Source organism: Dipteris shenzhenensis, chromosome 3, assembly GCF_047967505.1.
Source record: "Dipteris shenzhenensis isolate YYH24624 ecotype China chromosome 3, Dip_SZ_1.0, whole genome shotgun sequence".
Taxonomy (NCBI): domain Eukaryota; kingdom Viridiplantae; phylum Streptophyta; class Polypodiopsida; order Gleicheniales; family Dipteridaceae; genus Dipteris; species Dipteris shenzhenensis.
In genome coordinates this window covers 26,779,356-26,803,087 of record NC_141598.1, presented here as the reverse complement: position 1 = coordinate 26,803,087, position 23,732 = coordinate 26,779,356, and the positions used below count along the sequence as shown (strand labels likewise).

At 40.1% G+C, this 23,732-nt stretch overlaps 1 protein-coding gene across 2 annotated transcripts; it reads right to left on the bottom strand.

Moving 5' to 3' along the window:
* Window positions 1-17,806: 17,806 nt before the first annotated feature.
* LOC147903581 (uncharacterized) lies at window positions 17,807-19,872 on the bottom strand. 2 transcript variants are annotated; one of them, XM_087372885.1, is made up of 3 exons: window positions 19,793-19,872; window positions 18,547-19,266; window positions 17,807-18,217 (listed from the first exon to the last, which is right to left on the bottom strand). In XM_087372885.1, exons 2-3 carry the CDS (start codon window positions 19,138-19,140, stop codon window positions 18,035-18,037), a joined length of 777 nt encoding a protein of 258 aa, XP_087229011.1. In that variant the 5' UTR covers window positions 19,141-19,266; window positions 19,793-19,872; the 3' UTR covers window positions 17,807-18,034. The 2 variants fall into 2 exon arrangements, with proteins under 2 accessions (XP_087229011.1, XP_087229012.1); XM_087372886.1 differs by having other exon boundaries at window positions 18,547-19,289; window positions 19,793-19,859.
* Between the last annotated feature and the right edge of the window lie 3,860 nt (window positions 19,873-23,732).

Genomic DNA, 23,732 nt, shown 5'->3' with positions numbered 1-23,732 from the left:
ATAGAGCAAAAATGCCACTCGGTGGCATTTACACTCGACAACACTAAGCGAGAAGGAGCTCTAACATGATCATGGCATCTAACATGTGTGCATGCACTGACATAGCATTTGCATGCAACCATGAAATTTCAGGATCCACTGACCAAAGGGTTGCTCTTTGACTCCTTGGTTCGTCCAGCGGGATGTATGGCAGTCCATGCTGGGGGCCAGACTTGTCGGATACAGAGTGGGCCAGGGTGGAGCGGCTACAAGTTCTCATGCTATCACGGATGTCGATCTGTGGTAAGCCATCCGTTCCTCACCAGATCATTCAGGCGGAGTTTGGGTCACCCCCCTTACATCTAGATGCTGCATTTCAGGTCATCACGTAACTGTACCGAGTCAGGGAGTATGGGGATTACACCTCTGGGAGTAGCAGGCTACCTTGGCTAGCACTATCCTCTTCTATGGCACTTGTAGCAAGAGGAGACCAGAGGTGTTGGTATGCACGCACATAGAGATGGTTCGAGGGACTGGTACCCCCATTCGAGCATAGCATGGATGCTCCGTTTTCTCCCCTCCTATCACACGAGGTCAACCAGGTTATCTGTGAGGATCTATTACAGCTACACACATTCCGGACTTGTTGGCTGGGCTAGTGATCCAGTGAAGCTGGGCTTCTATAGAGATCACTTCTTACATATCACAATGGAGGGTTTCATTGACCCCCCAGGTTACACTCATATTTACTTACCCCACTCACTGAGGATCTCTCTTGGGCAGTTCCAAGTCTCTTCACATAGACTTCGTATCGAGAGCGGCAGAGCAAAGCGACTACCTAGGGAGAGGCGCATATGCACTTTATGTGACATGCAGGAGGTTGAGACAGAGGAGCACTTCGTCTTCAGGTGTCTTGTGTACTATGAGATATGTGGGCGTTTCTAGTGCCTCTTCAGAGACAACTATGGAGTTTTGGCCCGATTCATCTCCTACCCAGACCAGGGATGTTTGGCAGGTTTCGTTCATGAGGCACTCAGACACAACGGGAGGATACTTCGAGCACGGAGACAGGAGCATACTTTTTCCTTGGCTGATCCTTCTCATAGCTCTATCATGGAGTTTTTCCAGCCATATCACATGGACACCCATGGGATGAGGCCTCGACATGACCGTGACCCGATAGCTCAGATAGAGGGTTAACACACAGATCACAATTGGGGACATCCCCTCCATGTTTAGAGTTGGGATCTCGCCCGACGGGGGTCACAGTAGCCCTGGTTAGACGCAGTGCTATGACCAGGAGACGTGCCAAGGCTGCACATTTGAGCGGCCAACAACACGGCATGACGTTGTACTTAGGATTTAGTACGGACATTCTGCATATTTTGCATTTGCATTGGTGTGATGCTCGTTTAGTAGCTCCACCACCACAGTTCGTTTGTACCAGGTTTTTCACAGTCTCATAAACCCATCGGTCTTCCGAAGACTTTAATAAACTTTCTTTCTCCCTCTCTCTCTCTCTCTCTCTCTATCTCTCTCTCTCTTCGTTGATTTGCTTTGTGCAACTCTATCATGTCCTAAATTTAGAGCATGCTTGACGATCGTGCTTAGGGTTACATTGGGAGGAATGTTGGGCAAGAATATCTAAAGCTATTGTAGCTAATTCAAGGATTTCATTGGGGAAGGGCATACATGTTTTGAAGCAAGCATCTCTCTACTTAGGCCAAGCTATGATCCCAATGTGTTTGGGTGTGAGTTGAATTTTGATAATTCTGTAGTTGGGCGGTGAATTCTAGGTGGTGTTTAATACAATGGATGTGTAGTTCGAGGTGAGATTCGGTTAGAGTTGTTGTTAAGCCATGTCTCGTGAGAGTTGATTCAAGGATATTCATAATTTGTGCCATCATGGAGAAGTTGCCCCATCATGAAACTCATGTTGGGCAATAACTAATATGATATGGAAGGTTCTTCGAAATGCATATGCTCTTCCAAATAAGGGGATTTTGAAGGTAGGTATGAAGGGATGAGCAAAATTGGACATGCTCTATCATTACCCAAGGTTAAGGTCCATATAATTAAGCTAACCTACATTTTTCCTTCATAGGTGGTTGTGTAATGAGGCATTCCGAAAAACTTTGGGTTGGGAGGTGCAGTGTGGAGGTTGAAGGAGCTGGTTCCAGGGAAACAATTTGGAGGAGCATCCGTCTATATCTGGGCAACACAACAAAGTTGAGAAGGAGCTTTGGAAGCTCAGAGGAGCTTGAAGGTGGTGAGAGGGAGCTCGTGAAGGCAGACAAGCTTTGAGTGTATAGCTTGATCCAAAATTTCCCCAAGTCCCTTGACAGTCTGAAAAGTGAGCTGGAGGCCATTTTCAGGTGCAAATACCAGTGAATCCGTAAGGATTTTGGACGTGTAGTTAACTAAGAAGTTGTAGAGCTTCCTACAAGCTACAACTTTGCTGTTTATAGCTTTGGCATTTGGTCTTTTGTTGCAAAGATAATGATGTTTAAAAATAGGGACAGCGTGACATTTGTGCCCAAGTAAGCTCCTCTTTCCACAATCCACTTACCTTTTTTTTTTGGAAGTTGGCAAATCCCACCATTGGGTGGTTGATGTGTGCCTTAAGCACTTGGTAGAGGGAAAGTGAGGTCTTCTTGCAGGAATATTTCCCATACACATGTTAATGTACTTTGGCAAGTCGATGCATTTTGGCAAAATGATGCAGTAAATGTCACTTGGTATATGCCATTGGTGATGCATTTTGGATGCATAAGTGAGTGGCAAATGCATGCACTTTGATGTTCACTTGAATGCCAATATAGTGAGGCCATATACATGCAGTAAATGCATTTTGGGGACACTTGAAAGGCATTTTTAATTCTCTAAATAGTCATTTTTGGGACTGAATATCTTTTTCATGGTGTGGAATTGGGTTTTATTGTGAAATGAGAAGTCGGAGACCTTTGGACAGATTCAATTTGTCTTTCGGAAGCTTTTCCATCTGAAGTATGCATCAAAAGTTATGATGTGTACAATACTACTAAAAGTTGTTGTAAGTGAGCAGCAAGCTGTTTTTCAAATGTGAATAGAAGAAAATTTGTAAGGATTTGGGATTTGTGTTGAAGTGGACAGCTTTAGATCTATCAATTATCTACAACTTTTCTGTTTACACTTTTTGCATCTGAGTTAAGGGTCAAAAGATATTTTCTATACAAAGTTGCTGTAGACAACATAATTTTTGCTACTTGGCTGGCCACTACAGTTGGCATTTTGGATTGCATCTTGGATTGCCTCTAGATCCGTTTCGATGTCTAGTTCATCAGAGAATGCCTTCTTCAAAATAGAGAAATTGGATGGCACCAATTTCTTGTATTGGAAAGAACAAATTTATAATGTGCTTGTACAGAAAAAGTAGATGAAGTCCATTAGATGCAAGGGAAAAAAGCCAGAGCTCCTGGATGATGATGAATGGTTAGAGATAGATGAGCTTGCAGGCTCCACAATTATGCTCACACTTTTCAAATATGTGTACTTCAATGTGAAGGACACTAAAGGCAGTGCATTTGGAGTTTGGGATAAGTTACATGATCTCTATGAGAAGCAAAGTGCCGCTTCTCGAGTCTATTGGCTGAAGAAACTCATTGACTTACACATGGATGAGGGCACTGCAATGTCCAATCATCTAAATGAGTTCAATACTATTTTGAGTCAACTCTTAGCTCTGAAAATTGCCATTGAGAACTCAGTCAAGGCAATGTTTCTTCTTGTCAATTTGCTTGAGAGTTGGGATACATTTAGGACAGCCATTAGTAATTCCTCACCCGCAGGTGGGCTTACATGTGCAAGCATGGAGAGTAGCCTTCTCACAGAGGACATTAATAGAAATAATAATGCACGAAACAAAAGTGCAAGTGCCCTCACCAATGAGGGGGAGATCTCAATCCAAGAGGAGATATAATGCAAGAGGGCAAATCTAGAGGCAGGACAATGCAAATAAAAGAGACATTGAATGCTTCTATTGTGGCAAGAAAGGTCACATGAAGAAAGATTGTTTCAAATGGCAAAAGGCCAAAGGCAAAGGCAAAGAGCACAAAGAGGACATCAAAATGGAAGTGAAGTCCAATGTCAAGATAGAGGAAGTGAATGCTTTGAGCAGCACTAGTGATGAGGGTGATATTCTTTATAACTCTATGTTTGAGCATGCTTTTTTGGTTACTAGTGATTATGCATTGTCACAGCATTGGATACTAGACTCAGGAGCATCTTTCCATGTCACACCTCATCACTTATGATGCAGGAAGGAAAGGATACGTAAAGCTTGGAAATGATCATGCATGTACTATTGTTGGAGTGGGAGATGTCCACTTGGCACTTCCCAATGGTTCTACATTTGTGCTTAACAATGTTAGGCATGTTCCTATGCTGAAAAAGAGTCTCATAAGTGCCGGACAACTTGATAATGATGGCTATCATGTGTTTTTTGGTGACAACACATGGGGAAAAAAAAAAAGGGTCACTTGTAGTTGCAAAGGGTTTGAAGCGTGGTACGCTCTACTCTATGCATGTGTCAGGCATGAAAGATCATGTAATCCATGTGACAGAATAGCCATCAGTATCTTTTGGCATCAGAGGCTTGGTCACATGAGCCTCATAGGAATGAAAGTATTGTCTCATTTGCAGTACATTCCAGTGTAAAATTTTTCAGATTTCACTTTATGTGAGCATTGCTTGTATGGAAAACAAACCAAGTCTTCACATAAAAAGTCCAATGGTGGCAAAAAGCTTGAGCCATTGGATTTAGTGCACACTGACGTATGTGGTCCTATGCCTACAGTGTCTTTGGGAGGAGCACTGTACTATGTTACATTCATTGATGATGCTAAACACAAATATGGGTGTATCCCATTAAGAAAAAGAGTGATGTGTTTGACATATTTTCTTTTGCATTTTGAAGTTAAATATGTAATCCTAGCGAAACTTCAAAAATTTTCACAAAAAAGTTTCAAATCCTGGCGAATGTTTCAAACATTTATTTTTATTAGGACATACAAAATTTCGACACCAATATAAAAGTTTCGCTTCTTAATGAAAAATTCATCCCTGTTTCTTGCACTTTTAGAAAAATCAATCTGGCAGGAAGCTCAGATGTTTGTGCACAGACAATGGTGGAGAGTACACCTCTCATGCTTTTGAAAACTTCTCTGATATGCGTGGCATCAAGAGGGATTTTTGACATCTCCCTGATATCCATAGCAGAATGGTATGGCAGAAAAGGTGAACAGAACCACATAGGAAAGGTCCACAAGTATGCTTTCTAATGCAGGTCTTACATCTGGCTTTTGGGCTGAAGCAGTGAAGACTATAGCTCATTTAATCAATAGATCACCGCATAAGTCCTTGAATGGCAAAGTTTTAGAAGAGACATGGTCTGGCAAGCCACCCTATTATAAACACTTGCGTGTGTTTGAATGCAAGGCTTATGTACACATACCAAAGGACAAGCGGAAAAAGCTTGAGCCAAAGTCACATAAATGCATCTTCCTTGGATATGGTGATTGAGGTGAGATGGGATATTGTCTCTTGGATCCAATAGCCAGAAAGATTGTGCGCAGTAATTATGTCATTTTTAAGGAGGAAGCAATTCATAAGCAGCCCATAAAGACAGTGGAAGTCAGGAGAGTGGTGTTCTAGGAGGATGGACAGCCACCTCATGTTCCACATGTAGTCCCACACATGCTGTAAATGGACAACAAGTACAGCCACAAAATATTGAGGTAGGAGGTCCACAGGAAGTGGGTGAACCTCAAGCTGTGCAAGACAATAAATTGGAACAACAAGTTGCTCAAGGAGAGCAAACGGTCCAGTCGAGTCTCACGACCTCCACAGATGTATACACCATCACTTCACTATGTCATGCTAACAGATTGTGGTGAGCCTTCATGCTTTGAGGATGCTATGTCTAGAGATGACAAGCTTAAGTGGGAGAAGGCTATGTCGTCTGAGATGGATTCTCTAAAGAAAAATACAACTTGGGATTTGGTTCAGTTGCCCAAAGGCAAGCATGCTTTGCCATGCAAATGGGTGTACAAGTTGAAGATGTCTCCTACAGATGCATTGCCTAAGTACAAGGAAAGATTGGTAGCCAAGAGCTTCAAGCACAAGAAGGGCATTGATTTTGATGAGATCTTTTCCCCAATGCTGAAAATGTACAGTGCTTGCATTCGTTGCCACAGAGGACATAGAGCTTGTCGAGATGGATGTCAAGATAGCTTTCTTGCATGGAGACCTTCATGAGGACATCTATATCCAACAACCAAAAGGGTTTGTTGTGCAGCGCAAAGAACGGATGGTATGTAAGCTTCAGAAGTGAGAGATCATTTCCTCTATACTAAGAAGGCATTGGATGGTAGCCTTCTGATTTTGATCATATATGTTGATGACATGCTAATTGCTGGGTAGTCTACTCATGATGTGGATGCTTTGAAGCAAAAGTTGCATGCGACCTTCGATATGAAGGACTTGGGTGATGCCAGTCACATACTTGGTATGAGGATTGTTCGAGACAAAAGCAGGAAACTCCTTTATTTATCTTAGAAGGAGTATATTGGCAAGGTTCTTGAATGTTTCAATATGGAGAGGGGGAAGTCCATAAGTATCCCATTGCCTCCATATGTGAAACTCAGCCAACAGGACAACCGTAAGATTGATGAGCAGCAAGCTGAAATGGCAAAGATCCCTTATGCATCCGCAGTTGGTGGCAGCTTGATGTATGCCATGGTTGCTACACGTACAAATATTGCTTATGTAGTGGGAGTTGTTAGCAGGTATATGGCTAATCCTAGCAAGAAGCATTGGGAGGCAGTGAAGAGTATCTTGAGATACTTGAATGGTATAAGGGATTTATGCATTTGCTTTGGAAGGAAGGATACATCAGTCCTTGGTTATGTAGATGCTGATTTTGCAAGGAATGTAGACAACCGATGGTCTACGATAGGATATGCTTTCACATTCACAGGTGCTGCAGTGTCATGGGTCTCTCGTTTGCAGGCATGCATGGCCTTGTCTACTACTTAGGCAGAGTATATTGCATCCTCTAAGGCTTTCAAGGAAGCAATATGGCTTACACATCTAGTGAGAGACTTAGGCATTTCAGGAGAGATTGCTACTTTGCATTGTGATAGTCAGAGTGCTATCCAGTTGGCACGAAATCCTATTTTTCATGCGAAGACTAAGCATATTGAAGTGAAGTATCACTTCATCCGGGAAGTGCTTGAGGACAAGCATATTCATCTTGTCAAGATTCATACAGATGATAACCCTACATATCTTTTTACGAAGAGTTTATCCTCAAAGCACTTTGCACATTGCTGAGTGTGCATGGGTGTCGGATGACATTAGGATGTCCATCTTCTCCCTTAAAGGCACATTGGCCTTTAAGTGGGAGGTTGTTGGGGGTAAAGGCCAATGGCCTAGGTTCATACCCTTGTATACATATACCATTCTTCTTAACAAGAACTTCAAACCGATCAGGGTGAGTTAGCACCCACCATACACTATGTTATCGACTCTCAGCTCTCTCTCCTTTTCTCTCAATTCTCTTTCTCCTCCCAATACATGAAATTCTCCATAGTAGTTCCTTCACTATAGGGCCATGGGGACATGGTCCCTTATAGCAAGTTGCCTTGCTATGTGTGTCTCTTAGTAGCATAGTCACCTACTTTAGGAAATCACTAATAGAGAGCATGATACATAATATGTTAGATTAGCATTATGCACTTGTCACACGTACAACAAAAGGGTTTCCCCACCTCAACGGACAATGGAATGAGGTCCCTCATAGAAGGTCTCCCTACAATGTGTGTCACATAGCAGCATGACTGCAAGGAAGAAGATGTGCATGGTCTATTTTTTGTTTCAACCACATAACATGAAGCACATGTCAATTGATTCATCATCTTAGTCCAAATGGAAAATCTTACCCTTTTATAAAGAATGTAATCAATATTTTAATTGAGTTGCAACACTAATATGAAACCCATAAAACATATGAAACATAAAAGTTGTGCACATGTCAATTGATTCACCATCAGTCCAAATGGGAAATCTTACCCTTTCATAAAGGAGGAGATCAATATTTTATTTGAGTTGCAACACTAATATGAAACCCATAAAACATATGAAATATAAAAGTTGTGCACTTCATAAGATATGGGACCCAAATGGGGCCACCCCTATGGGACTTTCTTCATTGCCAAAGATACATCTGCTTAGATACCTTGATCTTAATCAAGGCATTATTAAAGAAGTTCATTATTATTATTATTTTTTTGGGAAGAAAAAAAGAGATATTATCTTGAGTAACCTTTGTCAGAGATTAGCCAATAGAACTGAGCTGTCCTAGGATAGGACCAGCATCTTACAAAAATAGTAGTAGCAACAAGATAAACAAGATCCTCAGTATTTGTTAAGTGGAGCATCAAGAACTTGAAAGGAGAAGATGGTGGTGTCTTCATTGTGGCCTACTCTGATCAATAGGATCAACAATAGGAACAGTAACAACAGCAGCAGGAACACCTTGCGTAGGGTCAATAGACATCTCTTCAGAAGCATGAATCTTAAAGGAGAGAGCAGCATCATCATAGCTTTGGGCAGAAGGGTTTTGAGTGGAGGATCCAACAACATCAAGGTTGGGATCACTATGGTAGGTCTTCTCTGCAGAAAGTGAGGGAGCTTGATGTGTTCATAAAAAATAAAACAGCAACGCTTGTGTTTTGCAATGTCAGCATTCAACCTTGTGTGTTCCAAATTGAAGGCCCCTATCTGAAAGTCAAGTCTTCTTTTTTCCTATCCCACCATGAAGCAAACAAGGCATCAGTACATAAAATCTTTATGGTTAAATTGAAAATTATTTCTAGAGGTCCATATGAACCATAGAGCATATGCCCTTATTTGGAACCAAGGCTCATGCCTAGTTTTGCATGCATCTCCTAGCAAAATAGCTTTCCAATTAATTGGTTCTCCACACTCTATTTGTATAGATTTCCAAAATCTTTTGGTATGAGGAAAAGCTACAAAGACATGAAAGATATCCTCTAGAGGGCCAATACATCTTTTACATTCCCCATCTCTCTTCCCTATTCTAAGTCCTCTAGCATTTGTCCATACTCCTTTGTGAATAATAAGCCAAGCAAGACAAGACATCTTCTCTAGAACCTATTTAATCCATAATTTGTCAAACCTGGCATACCAAGCATCTCTACTATCCTTTAGATTCCATCTAGCATTAAGGGTTCTGAAAAGGTCATCCATATTAGCAGTTGGAGTTGGTATGGGAAGGATAGAAGAGCAACCTACCCAAATGAATTCTTCATGTATAATTAGAATAGAGACACCCTTCCATCTAACATCTCCCTTCCATAGCTCCAATCTACTCATGATAAGGCCCTAATTTTGATTGGAGAGAGAAAATTTCCTTTTGATTTCATGCCATGCCTTCCATCTGAAAAGGTATCTGTTCCATACCAGTCTTCCATCTTAAAAGGTCTCTGTTCCATTTGAAAAGGTCTTTGTTTCATAGCCGACCCCAAGATTGCAATCCCTTATCAAACAAAGAAGATGCCATAGTAAATTGTTCATCAGTCAATAGAGAGTTCTTGAAAATTGTTGAAGCCCAAACTGAATTAATGGCCATGAAAGCAACTTTGCGAAAGAACTGCATAAAAGCTTTTATATCCTCAAAGGAATCCCAAATGGATTTTCACAGTGAGCTCCCTTTGGCTTTGCAGGGTTCAGGATTGAAGATAGTTGAAGTTAGAGGGTAGTTCTTCCACTTAGGAGCTCAGAAGGGTCTGCTGTGTTTCATATTTCTCACCAAAAGCTGAGCCCAGTCACATCCTAGGTTTAAAAGGGGTTTGATTACCCAGGTAGCAGAGAGCTTTTTGGTTGCAGCTGAAATATCTATAACTCTTAACCCCCCTTCTTCCCAGGGGTTAATGCAGTAGCTCCATCTTACCTTTGAAATCTTGTTGCTACCACCCCACAAAAAGGATCTATACATTCTAATAAATCTGTCTAATTCCAGTTTTAGATGGATACCAGCAAGAAAGATAAAAAATAGAAATAGGGTAAATGCAGTGATTTAGCACTAATCTCCTCCCTACCAAGTTGGCCTGAAAACCCCTCGACTTGTCTCATTTTTTTTGAAATCTATTTAAAAACCACTCCCACCTTTGTTTCATTGTTATCTCAAAACCCATGGGATCCCCAATAGTCTGATAACCATGCCCTTTTTTATTCTGAGACACCCCAGATCTTGTGAAACCAATTGATCCTTGCCACTTTAAGTGTCATAGCCTATTTTTAAGTGATTAATCATGGATCCTGAAGCTTTGCAAACAATATCAAGACAATCCAAAACGCATAACATCCTGCTCATTATTCCTTGGGGCATGTATTGTGTCATCTGCAAATTGCTGACAAACTAACTGTTTACCATAACTTGAAGGCCACATTTTATGGCCCACAATTTGGGGCATATGATTTTGGTAGCCCATGGTTTTGGAACCTAGTTTTGTGAAACCATGGCTTTGGTGGACCATGGGATTTTGGGGTAATAAAATAGATGAACTTACTAACCATGAAGCTAGATAAAATTGGATACCATCTAGCCAATCTACATGGATCTAGCTACCTCATGTTTATCTCCATTAGTACCTACAAATTTGTGGCATCCACATAGATTACCAGAGTATGTTAATGATATACCAATGCTTAGAAATGGTGATTTCTCCTCTTGGGCCATCTCTATTAATTTAAAATCCATAGAAACCCATTTTGTAGAAAGGATAGTGTCAAGCATTTCAAGTTGTTGAATATGTAAAGGAAGCCCATGAGTTGAAGAAAAGCATGTTGAACTACATGGGTCTCCAAGTTGTCTGCAAATCCATTTGATAAAAGTAGTTTTGGTGTCCATCTAATGTAAATAGAGGCCATTTATAGCAATGAGGGCTATAATCATGTGAAGGGATTGCATCTTCACCATGATTGCCTAGTATAGCCAATTTGATAGTCTGTGTAAAAGATTAAGCCATGAGACATGAATATGAGCATTCCATAATTTTCCCAAAGTGTGGATCACTATGATATAGGCAAGATGTATAAGGGGATAAGTATTAAGATACCAAAGAAAGAGTTGCAACTTATGCATATTATACCCAAGCTAAAGAACATGTTTGGTTGTGCTTTATAGTTATGGACTATCATGCTCAAAATCACTCAGTAGATCACATGTTGAACACCCTAACTATGTTCAGAGTCATCAGATCCAATGCATAAAAGAAAGTAGCATCTTCAAAGAGATTTTCAAACATCAATCCTTGAAGGAGAATTGACATAAAGGAAGATTTAAGAAGGATTGCTAAGTCTTAATTGTACACAGGTTGCTACACTAAAGCCACATGTATGTATACTTTGCATAAATTTTGCATCATATGTTGTGTTTTGCATAGGGCCAAATTCAATATAGCCCTTGCAGAGTCCCCTTTAGGAGCAAGGGCCATATTGTCGAGACATATATGTCCCCATGGAATCATTCACCTACCAAGAATACACTGGAATATATTTTGCATGTACTATGAAAAATATAGTTTAATTGGCATGCATCGTGTACCCATTATTTCCCACAAGATTAATGTACTAGCTCACTGATTTCTTATGCGCTTACTTTGTTATAGTTTAATGAATGTCCCTTGCCCAAACTACTTTTTCAACCATCTCGATGGTTAACATAGGTATGTTTTTTAATAGTTTAATTTATGTTCTCACTAGCCCATCAAGAAAATTTAAAACCAACCTGGTGGTTGGAACCAACCTAATAGTTAGAACAATAGCTATGTTTTTTAATAATTTGATTTATGTTCTTAACATGCCACTAGTCCATCAAGCAAATTTAAAACCAATGTGGTGGTTGGAACTAGCTCAATGGTTAGAATAATTGTGTTTTTTAATAGTTTGGTTTATGCTCTTAGCATGCTACTAGCCTAGCAGGTTTAAAACCAACGTGTTGGCTAAACTAGCTTAGTGGTTGGAACAAAACATTTTTTAATAGTTTGATTTATGCTCTTAGTGTGCCACCAACCCATCAAGCAGGTTTAAAACTGCCTGTTGGTTAAACTAGCTTAGTGGTTGGAACAAAACATTTTTTGATAGTTGAGTCTAATCTATAATCATAGGTGTCACCACCCCATGGTTGAACTATCCCCTTGGCTAGAACATGTTCTAATTAATAGTATAGCTGAGAACCCTGACCTTTCAATCAATCAAAGGAGCTTTGAGCATTGTAAGCCCTTGTACATCCAGAAACTCAAAGACAGGAATGTGTGTTGTTGCAAAAGACATATAAATTTTGACTGGACACCTTCGAATGACTCGATACGCAGTCACACTGGAGCATTGCTTTATGGACATAGATGCTTGTCGATGCAGTCATGTTGGAGCATTGCTTCATGGACATAGATGCTCATGCCTTTGTTTAAAATGGAGAAGATTTGAACACGTTGATATCAATTGAAGATTAGACACACTCACCTGAGGAAGCTTATAGATCAATTGGTTAAATCCATTCCAAAATATATGCTTCACAATTTTGAGAGGGGGGGGGGTCACTTAAGAAATATGTAAGATAGCACGTGTGATCAATAGAAGGGGTTCTATATTTTAATGGAGTTACAAAAAATATACATACATAAGGGGTTTTTTAATTCAAAAAGTGAAAACTTTCATACATAAGAGATACTTTAATCATCTCAAAATTTACATAAGGGTTGTACATAGGTTATAAAAATCCATAGGAGGGGTTTTTAAAAATATCCCTTGATCGCACGTGCTATACGGAGTTTTTACATACTGTCCCCCCCCCCCCCCCCCCCCCCCCCCCCCGGACAATTTCATGGCTAGCTGGCAAGAGAAGCAATGCAGGACATGCTTGGCTAAATTCCCCATGAGACAATTATCTATATGCTAGAAAAGCGCCAAAAAAGTGAAAGTTTTCTAGAAAAGTGCTAAAAAATATCTTACTAAATAACCCTAAATCCAAGTGCTAAACAAATATCTTAAATAACCCTAAATTCTAATGAGTCACTTAACTTGTACAACCACCATGCTAGTTACAGTTAGTCCTAAAGCACTTATATTTTATAACCACCACGATGGTTATAGTTGATCCTAAAGTAGCTTGTATAAAGGAGAATTGTGTTCTCGTTCTTAAACATGCAAGAACTCTGGTAGAATGAAACAATTGTGCATAATGAAACAAGAAGCAATTGCATTCTCATTGCTAAACATTGCTTAACATACAAGAACTCTGGGAGACAATTGTTCTCAAGAAATCTTGTAAATAGTCTCAAAAAGTGAATGGTTAAGTGTTGTAAAACCATTAGAATGGCTCAAGCTGGGGCTTCTTCCTGCCTTTACGAGTGGGTTTCTTCTTTTCTACACAAGCCACAAGTGTCGGTGCTACATCTTCCCTCCATCAAAACTCGAGGCCTTTCTTATTGAGGCAAATGCACATTTGACCACTACTCTCATAGATATATGTAGTAGCAGGCACAGTTGTTGTCTCCATGGCATACGCATTGGAAAATGACAAGCTTTCATACAAAGGTTGCACGCACAAAAGTCCAAAGAAAAAAAATGTAGAGAGTAGCCACACTGAGGCCATTAGATCTTGTACCCATCTATATCATGGCCAAGGCAGATTGTGCACGTAGGACCCTATTGCATCGGAAGAAGATATTCTTCTAGTTCACCTATAGTGGCTGTCAATATCACAATCCCACCTTGTACATGAGCAAGCTATTTCTGATTCCCTCCTACTCCTGAAACTATGGACATTCTCCTCCAATTGCTATGCCTAGTGCTAGCTAACGGCAACATCTCTATCTACTTCTTCCAGATCCTATCAACCCTCTTAAGAGTCTTTAGCAACTTCACCATAGGCCCCTTGCAAGAACACCGGAGTACTTTAGGTTTCAAAAAGGATGGGGGATGCCTCTCCAAATTTTCAAGAGCCACGACATGTTGCTCCATAATGGTATCATAATTTAACTGTAGGGCATTGTGCTTGTCTTCCCAATGGTTTTCTTTCTCTTTGTAATATTTCAATTCTTATTCTCTCCATGTGCTCTACCTTGGCCTCTCTCCTTGATCTACCTCCTTCCAGATGTCCTCTCGAGTTGCATCCTTCTATGTTTTGAAGCTCTCTTGCATCACTGCCATAGTGCGTGAATTGTACCTATTTACTTGAGCAATTATATTGTCTTTCTCAATATTTAATGCATTTTACATCTTGCAAAGCTTTTGGGAAGTTCCTTTTCTACATCTAAGCATAAAGTTGTTTTTTCATTTTCTCTAGATTGGCCTCTACTCGGTTATCATCCATTCTAGTGTCTTCAAGATGCTGGTGCTGCAGGTATTAGACCAGCCTCTAGATGCATCTTCTCTTCTCTGCCTTGCCTTCTTGGCCATTTTTTCAACTTCTCTTGCATGGCCCTCAGTATCCTCAGCTTTTGCTCTTGTGTATCCATAGCCTTTGCTTTTTCCTCCTCTAGCATGGCTTGTACTAGCTCTACCTTGGTCTCTGCATGCTCCTTGAGGATTATCTCCCTATTGTGTTGTTGATGTTGCATGGGGTGGCTTCCCTCTATAGCTTCGTCATCTACTCCTTGTATTGGTAAAATATTGTAAGGAGGCAAGTGCCCATCAATGCAACTCTGGTGGTGTCATATAAGACTTTCAACGATTTTCCATCCTTTACATTCTTCAAGTTGTTTACGTGGTCTTGGAGATTGTCCTTGAGTACTACTGCTTGGACTTGCCAGAACTTCATGGTTGAACCTGCTTATACCTCACAGTTCCTCTTGTGTCAAGAAATGAATGCCTTGTCTCCTTCAAAATATCCCAAACATTTGCTGGCCAGCTTGATGAATCCTTGACTCCAACGTCTCTACTAATCTAAGTTTCAGGAAATAAGTTTAAAAGGTCCTTTCTCTTCCATGCTTTCTCCATGTAACAAGCTTTTGAATTACCAGTCTCATCAATAGAAATTTTCTTATTATAATAGACAAGATATCCCTCCACATTCAATTCTTTCAGGATCTTGGTAAAGAGTGGAAGAGCATACCCCTTTAGTACATGCCTTCTTCTTTGAAGCTCTCTTCAAATGGTCCCTATTCTCCCTCTCCCTTTAGCACATGCCTTCTTCTTTACAGCCTCCTTCTTAGGTGGTCCCTTTTAATTGAAATTGCTCCCTACCCCCTTTATCCCTTAGTTTAATCATGCCCTTTCCCTCTTCCTAATGGGAATTTCAGGAATTTTCCATTTTTCAATGTATGGGGGCACGTTCTTTGTTTCCTATAATGGTGAATCTACTTGGACTGTTATAAAAAAATTTTGTAAAATTTTTCTAGTGTAGTAAATCCTATGGGGCAATAAATTTTGAAGTCAAGAATAGATTATGTGGGCCACTGTTTGGGGTACCAAGGGATTTCTACTAAACCCTTGAATGCACAGTTTTTGAATATGAGTATCTCTGTGTGATTGTGTCTCTGTACGATGATGAGCATGCTATAAAAGTGATAAAAAGTGCCTAAAAAGTATATTTCACTGTGTAGTCATGGTTGGGATGTGCATTCCCTTAAATGCAAGTGATAGTGTAGTTTTCTCTCAGTTTTCTATATAGTAGAGACTTTAAAAAAAGTTCTTAAATCCTAAAATATTAGTGTCTCTATGATTATTCATAGCATGCGCTAGAAGAGCTCTAAAATTCTAAAAAATGTATGTTGAGAGTATATAGGAAAAATAATGGTTGATTGACTTTTCTATCTAAAATAGCTATTAAAAGGTGCTTGAGGGAGCAGCACACCTTATAGTGGCTATAATAAGAAAGCAAAGGAGGAGAAGAAGCCAAATTGTAGAATACGTAGAATAGAAGCATGAGCTATGTTTAGAGTGTAGACATGGCTAAACAACAAGCCAAAATTTCATTTCATCACATCATCCTACCTGCCTCGAAAGTGACCACACTGCTTTGGCTTTACATAGCCTTAAAATTGCCAAAGTAGCTCTCTTATTGAACAAGTGCGGTGGTCATGCACGAAAACCAAAACTGTGGTCCCACTGTTGCATGTACTGCCATGTGTCATGCAATGTATGCTTCTTCAGTAAAGGTGTGGAGTATCAAGCTCTACACGATGTTGATAATGGCTGGATGTAGAGCTCATGTGCTGAGCTATATGCTGTTCACTATGACCATATGCTTGTGGAGTAAAGCTTGTAGTGCCAGGTGTCAAGCTCTGCATAGTGTTCAGAGCAATTATGATAGAAAGTTTAGAGGCGTTTATGACACCATTTTGACAAATTACGTCTCTTCACTCTGCCAGTGGAAATCAATATGCCAGAAAAAAACCCCAATGAGAGAGCGACCCTACTTTGAAATTTGAAATCTCATCCACCAACGCATCGTAGTGTGGCAGTGCTCGACTGCAAAAGTGCCGAAAAAACAATTTCCCAATTGGCTACACCCGATCATGCATTAACCCCTATGGATCTTTCCTACGACATCCAAACTTCATTTGGTGGGGCATGGAATAATATAATTATGATGGCAAGCGATTTGTTAGTGGAATGGATGGATCTTACACATCACACCCTCACAATTGCAGGACACAAAATAACTAAATTTGACTCACATTTTGTCAACAACCATCAAATTGAAGTACTTTCCTTGTTGAAAGTTCCTTGATGGAAGCACACCCCATGTATTAAAACAACTTGCCCACCTTCTCATTGAGGCTTTCATCCCAAATAGCTTGGCAAGTATGTAGCTCAAAGAAATTTTCCTATGTAATTTATAAAAGGATTATATTTGAGTTTGACTTTACTAAATCGAACAATCTCTTCTTTCAATTTTCATTGCACATTCTATACTCTCTTTAGATTATTGAGCTTAACTTTGCTATAGTGTTAAATCGTTTGATCTCTTCTTTCAACCTTCATTCACATTAAATACTGTCTTTAGATTAGATTCACATAGGACAATGCCCTCACAATTTGAGGTAAAAAAGTTATTGAATTTAACTCATTTTTTGTTAACTATTATCAAATTTAAGGACTATTCATTAAAAGTTCTACTCACCCCATATAACAATTTCACTAGGACAATATTCTCCGCTTCTCCCTCACTTGAGATCAAAAAGCTATTGAATGACTCACATTTTGTCTACTATTTTCAAATTTAAAGGCATTCCTCCTTGAAAGTTCTACACACCCCATATAACAACCAACTCACCCATCTTCTTGTTGAAACTTCCATTGCAAAAGAGGTTGACAAGAATGTAGTAAATGTATGCTCACATTTAACATGCTCGTGCTCCCATGCTGATAAAAACCTAGTATATTTGCTCATGCTCCCATGTGAGGAAGATTATCTGCTGAGGAAATTTTCCTATATAATATATGAAAAGATAAGTATACGAAAACTTTCTTTTACAAAAAAGTTATACTATCTTATCTTCTTAGCTTTACAGATTATATGAATTATACGAGTTTATAAGTTTCACTTTCCTAACTACTTTCCTAACTTACATATTAAAAAAGTATATGAATACTCACTTAAAGAAAAGTTATCCTATCCTATCTTCTTAAGAGGAAATCTCAATTCATTCCAAGATTAAGTCTAATCTATAGATTCACACGAAGGCTATTAACAAAATCTTACACCCATGATGCAGAGAGACATTGAGAAGAGTCTTAAGTCAATTTCTTTCTCCCTTTGAATCTAAGAGTCTTTTCACCACCAAGGACACGACACTAGAGGATTTCGTTTCCACTTACCTTATTTGAAGCTCAAGGTAACTTCTTTGGTCCAAGAACAAAATGAACTGCCATTGGTAAATGTAATGGGAAAGTTTTAAGTATTCACAATCCGAAAACGCGTTTTAGGAATTCAAAGTATGTGAGATGGCAAGGAACAAAGTTGTATGTAGAAATATTAATGGAGCTATTGTCCCTTCTTCGGCTCTTGGGACGCTGCCTTGGCTGCATTGGCTTCGTCGCGTTCCTTGAAGTATCGGTCGAAAGCTCGCGGCAGAAAGCGTGGAATGAGGAAAAAGAAGAAATTGATGGAGAAGTAGCCGAGGTTTGCCAGCGACAGACCTCGCCCAAACCATAGCCAAGCTACATCCTGCGACCAAAACTTGTATGTTAACTCGTGCCGTGAAAGATGCTTCAGCAGTCTATGAAAGAGGCTTGAGCGGTGGGACTAGATAGCTTTGCTCAATCAAGCTGAAAACGGATTGTGCGATCTACTAAAAGGACTAACTAGCCTACTCAATCGAGCTGAAAACGGACAGTCAAACCTGTCTAATTAGAACAGCTATATCCTGCAATCAGGAATGAAGACCTTGCACTAAAAGATTTACTGAACACAGAGAGAGAGAGAGAGAGAGAGAGAGAGCGCAACAATTCCTCATGACATTCCAAAATCTCAATCCATCAAGTTTTGCCAATTACCTGTATCCATGGGTTAGGAGGAAGCTCTGCTCCAAAGAACGTAATCTTTGCCCAATCGTACAAGGTAAACAGGCGACGTCCAGTGTAACCAATGGGAACGAAAGCGCGCACTGGAGGAGAAAAGATGGACATGGAGCTGATGATGTTCTCGCTCAAAATCTGTGCAGACAGGAGGAAGAGATGGGGAGTAGCAGCACGGACGGCGCGCTGGTCGCCGCGGGCGAAACCTCCAAGGACATATGCAAGGGGTAAGAAGAGGCCGATGATGGTGCCCAAGATGACATAGAGCTGGAACATGCGGCTGCCATGAAAGACTTCCTTAGCAGAGGACTTTGGCTGGTAGTTTTTGAAGACCCATCTCGAGAGGAAGAAGAAGTAGAATGAGGAGAAGATCGGAAAGGCCATATCCAGGAGTGGAACTAGGCCGCTGGCAGAGAAGACGACGATGAAGGCCACTAACTGTAGCTCTATCAACCGTAGAGAGCCCATTATTCCTCCCACAATGCCTTTGTCCTCCCTTGCTTTGCCTTCCTGCTCGCAATTCCTGCTCTCCAAGGGCTCTCTCCTGCCCGCTGCCAACGTCATTCCAGACATGGTTGCTGATCGGAACTCCTGGATCGGATGATCACTCGATCTTGCAGCCACTCCAAACTTGTCGCAGAAATCCGATCAATTCTCCTACAAACAACAGCTTCAGCTACTTTTGTACTCCTCGATTGTCTGTTTATATCAAACAGTAAAACCTGCTCATCAGACGCTGTTAGCTCGAAACATCACCTGACACAACTAGCCGTTTTTCGAAATGTCACAGCAAACAAAGCACTTCAGACCATCATAATTCCAGCTATGGTGCTTCAAGGGAGCTAGCATGCAAGTTTCAAACACCAAAGCCAACATGCAGATGACCACACACATAGCTGCTGCAACATGAGTGGCATAGAAGGCAAATACGTTGCCATAGCTCAAGCAGTTTTCAAGCTTTCGCAAGCCAAAACAGCGCCATTAGACATAACAGCAAATATGCTGATCATCCCCCACAGCTCCAGCACTACCTTGGAAATAGCAGCAGCTAGCAAGTAGCCATGCAGGAGGTGCATCTCGAGCTTGGCTAGCAGTGAATGCAAACACACAGCTTATTAAGCAAGCAATGGAACTCTCCAACAATCAAGCACAAAGAGAGGCATAAGGCAATCGAGTAGCACAAATTGTAAGAGGAACCAAACGTAGCCACCGGATCGTTGCCTACCTCTGGAAGATTGTTGCAAATGAACTCTAGGATAAGGTTGTTGCAAATGAACTCTTGGGACACGAAGGATGTTAGAGGAGTATGAATTGCAAATATGAGAGGGTGGAGGCCGATGAACGCAGACAGGTGTTGGAACTTGGAAGCCCGGGAATAAAGATGTCTGCACGTGGTTGCGTTGCATTGCCTCCAGTTGTTTTGAACGTGTCCCGATTTGGGCTGCGCCTCTCTTTTCTCTTCAGATTCCACGCCCTAACATCAATCAACAAGAGGCACACGATGTCGAGCAATCCCCTTTTCTCAAACTTGCAGGATTATCTTGTATTGTTGTGTATAGAATCGAATGGTCTGTCCCAATACGCAAAGTTTACTCCATGTTAGTCCACATGTCATCAATGGTGGATCCATATAAAATGGTTGGTGTTTTAATGATTTGTTTCATGCTTTGCACCTCCATGAGTTGTTGTTGTAGATTTCTCAGTCTTTAGCTCGTTTTTTGGAAGTCAATGTTATTGAAACCTCCTACAATATACGTTTTGAATATTTATTTTTGTTTTTGTAAGAATGTTGCGTAAGTTTTTAATTAAAATAGTGTTGTTTGTTCCTAGTGGTTCGTAAATGTTAGTGACATTGATCATGTTTAAATGTTTTGTTTGAAAGACACAAAGCAAGCATTGTGTTCCTTGGCATGTATGTAATGTGTTTCTTTGAGGCGGATGTTCTTTGTAGTATGTTGAAATGCCGAGCCCTTCATATTTATGGACACATTCGAATCTTGTAAGTTGTATGTTTTTGTCTATTCTTGCGTGTGTTTCTTGCAAGCACATAATTGTTGCTACAGTGAGGCTATTAGTGGTGAGTATGTCTTCTTTGTGTGGCCGAAGGTATGCCATGTTCAACAATTGCATGTTAATCGTAATTTCTTCTAGCTTCGTTAAATCTCTTTGGTCAAAGGTTCGTGGTGATTTGTTTTGAAGGCGTTCAATTTCTTGTATGACAACATCATCGACCTTGATGTAATTGTTCTCAATGTTTTTCAATAAAAAATTTTAATTCTTGAAAGTGCAGTATATACTAGCCCATGTGATTTGATTTTGAAGGATCAAATGCTAAGTAGTCCATCGTTAGTCCTTGTGATCAATGGTGTCCTTGCTGCTGCAGGCTGAATTGGGAATTGTATCCTTGTTATTGTGTTGAGATGGTTTTTCCCTATTTGGAATTCACCTTGAATTTGAAATATTGGTGTCCAATCGGTAGTTGTGCCACGCTTGTAGAAGTGTGCACAGTTGTATCTTGCTTTCTTTCCCACCTTTTTGCTCGGGGGGGTCAATTAGTATAATATGTCTATATCACGTGCGTTCAAGGCTTCTTTTCTAAATCCCTATGTAACCTATTTCTAGCATTTCCTTGTATCCCCTCTGAAAATTTTGGGAAATTTTATAAATCCCATTATGTAATTATATTTATTTTCCTAGAGGAATTTTAAAAGTCCTTATGTGAGTTATACACTACTACTTTTGGAGTCACTTTAGGTAGGATGAGATATTTCGAACGCAAGATGTCTAGATCACCTGCATTATTTGAATCTACACACAAAAAAGTGAGGTACCGACTGCAACAATGGGCAATGCATAAGTTCAAGATGGGTTTGTGTCTTGATGATGCCATAAGGCAAGAGAAACAAAGAATAAAGACATATGTGTAAAAATTAAGAGGAACAAAGATCAAACAAGACAAATCATGTGTGCGATACACCAAGAGCAAAGAATTGTGCAAAGTGACTTAAAGCACGTAAAGAGCTCAAGAAACAACCTTTATAAAAATACTACATGAAAGATTGGGAGCTTTTATAAATTCTATAAATCTTTCAAATTTTTACAAAACCATATGTATGGGTGTTTCAGCTAGGAGAAGGGATGATAGATTAGCCAATTTTACAAAGCATTCGATGACAATATATAATATTTATTTCTTGCCAAATACAAACATCTAGAGCTTTCTTATGTCAAAGATTGGAAACTTGTTTAAACTATGTATATCTGAGACTTATTAATTTCTTCCATGTCTTCATTGTTAGAGAAGAGAAAACTAAAACACCATGCTTTCGGCCACACTCACGATAGGCCTTGCCACTTTTTCCATGTTTCAATTGTTAGAGGAGCAAAAGATGGAAATATCATTTTGCTTTGCCACATTTAAAGAAGACCTTTCCACTTTTTTTCTTCCATGAAAACCCTTACTAAGTGATATCAAACCATGGTATTAAAACCATAGAGGCTACATTCATACAAGATCTTGTTGTACCTGATGCCAAAATAGCATTTTCAAACTTGCTTTATGGCATTCATATAAACAAAAGTACTTGCAAATCATCCACTTGTGTGATTCAAGGTCTTGCAGAATAATAACTTAAAAAATCCATCAAGACAAATCAAACTAAACTCAACACATAGTAATAATAGTAAATGTAGCTTTTCTCATATTAGAAAGACTACAAAGAAGAAGCCCCTACCAGGTGCGTTTAATGCCCCTTTACAAAGTCATTGAATACATTCCAATCATTCTCATCTAAAGTATACTTATTGCTATTACACTCATAGGTGAGGATTACCAATGCAATTACGCTCTCAATATTTATCATGTCAAGGTCTATAAGGTCATATGTTAAGCATCTTGAACCTTTTGCCTTTGGATACCACCCAGGCTGGAATTCTACTCCAAAAGGTCTATATGAGAGGTTGAACCCTCTCTTTGAAAGATACTACAGGTGGTGCCTATGGTGTGTGGACAAAGTTGCATGATCTTTATGAGAAGTAGAGTGCCGCTTGTCAAGTTTATTGGCTAAAGAAACTCATAGATCTTCGCATGGAAGAAGGGACTTCAATGTCTAGCCATTTAAATGAGTTTAACACATTTTCAGTCAACTTTCAGCTTAAAAAATTACCTTTGATGACTCAGTTAAGGCAATGTTCTTATTGGTCACCCTTCCTGAAAGTTGGGACACTTTTAGGACTGCTATAAGCAATTCAACCCATGCAGGAGGCCTGACAAACAGTGATGTTGAGAGTAGCCTTCTGACTGAGGAGGTAAATAGAAAGAACAATGTTGGAACTAAAAGTTCAAGAGCTCTCAATGTGAGAGGGAGGTCATATTCCAGGGGGAAATACCACGATATAAATACAAGCAAGTCTAGAAGCAAATCTAGAGAAAAATCCCATGCCAAAAAGGATTTGGAATGCTTCTATTGTGGGAAGAAAGGTTCAGGAATCTTTCGCTCCGACTGCCAGAATGACCACTATTCGCACAGTACTATCAGTGGCTGCTCATAAAAAGTGGCCAGTTTATCAAATGGATGTTAAATCAACATTCTTGAATGGTGACCTCAAGGAGGAGGTGTACGTGGCTCAGCCACCTAGGTTTGAGGCTAAATTAAACTTCATAAGATGTGCCTCAAATGCTAACTTGTATGTGTACATGAAAGGTGGAAAATCTGCTATTATTGTTCTATATGTGGATGATCTCCTTAGTACAGGTGACTATGAAGACATGATCTAGCAGACAAGAAAGGTGTTGAGCACTAAGTTTGAGATGGCAGGTCTACTTAGGCTTGATGCACTACTGTTTGGGGATTGAAGTCTCAGGCAAGATCTTCATCTCTCAACAAAAATATGCAAGGGAGATCTTGAAGGCATTTGGTATGTCCGAGTGCAAGGAGATAGCTACACCTATGGAGGTAAATGCGAGATTGTCTATTGAGGATGCCTCACCACCAGCAGACACGGGAGGTACAGGAAGTTGGTCGGCAGTCTCATCTATCTGTGCAACACCAGACCGGACATCAGTTTTGCTGTTGGCATTTTGAGCAGGTTCTCCAATAAGGGCTGGGAGAATTATTGGAATGCAGGGATGCGGGTGCTCAGGTATGTGAAGGGCACTCTTGATT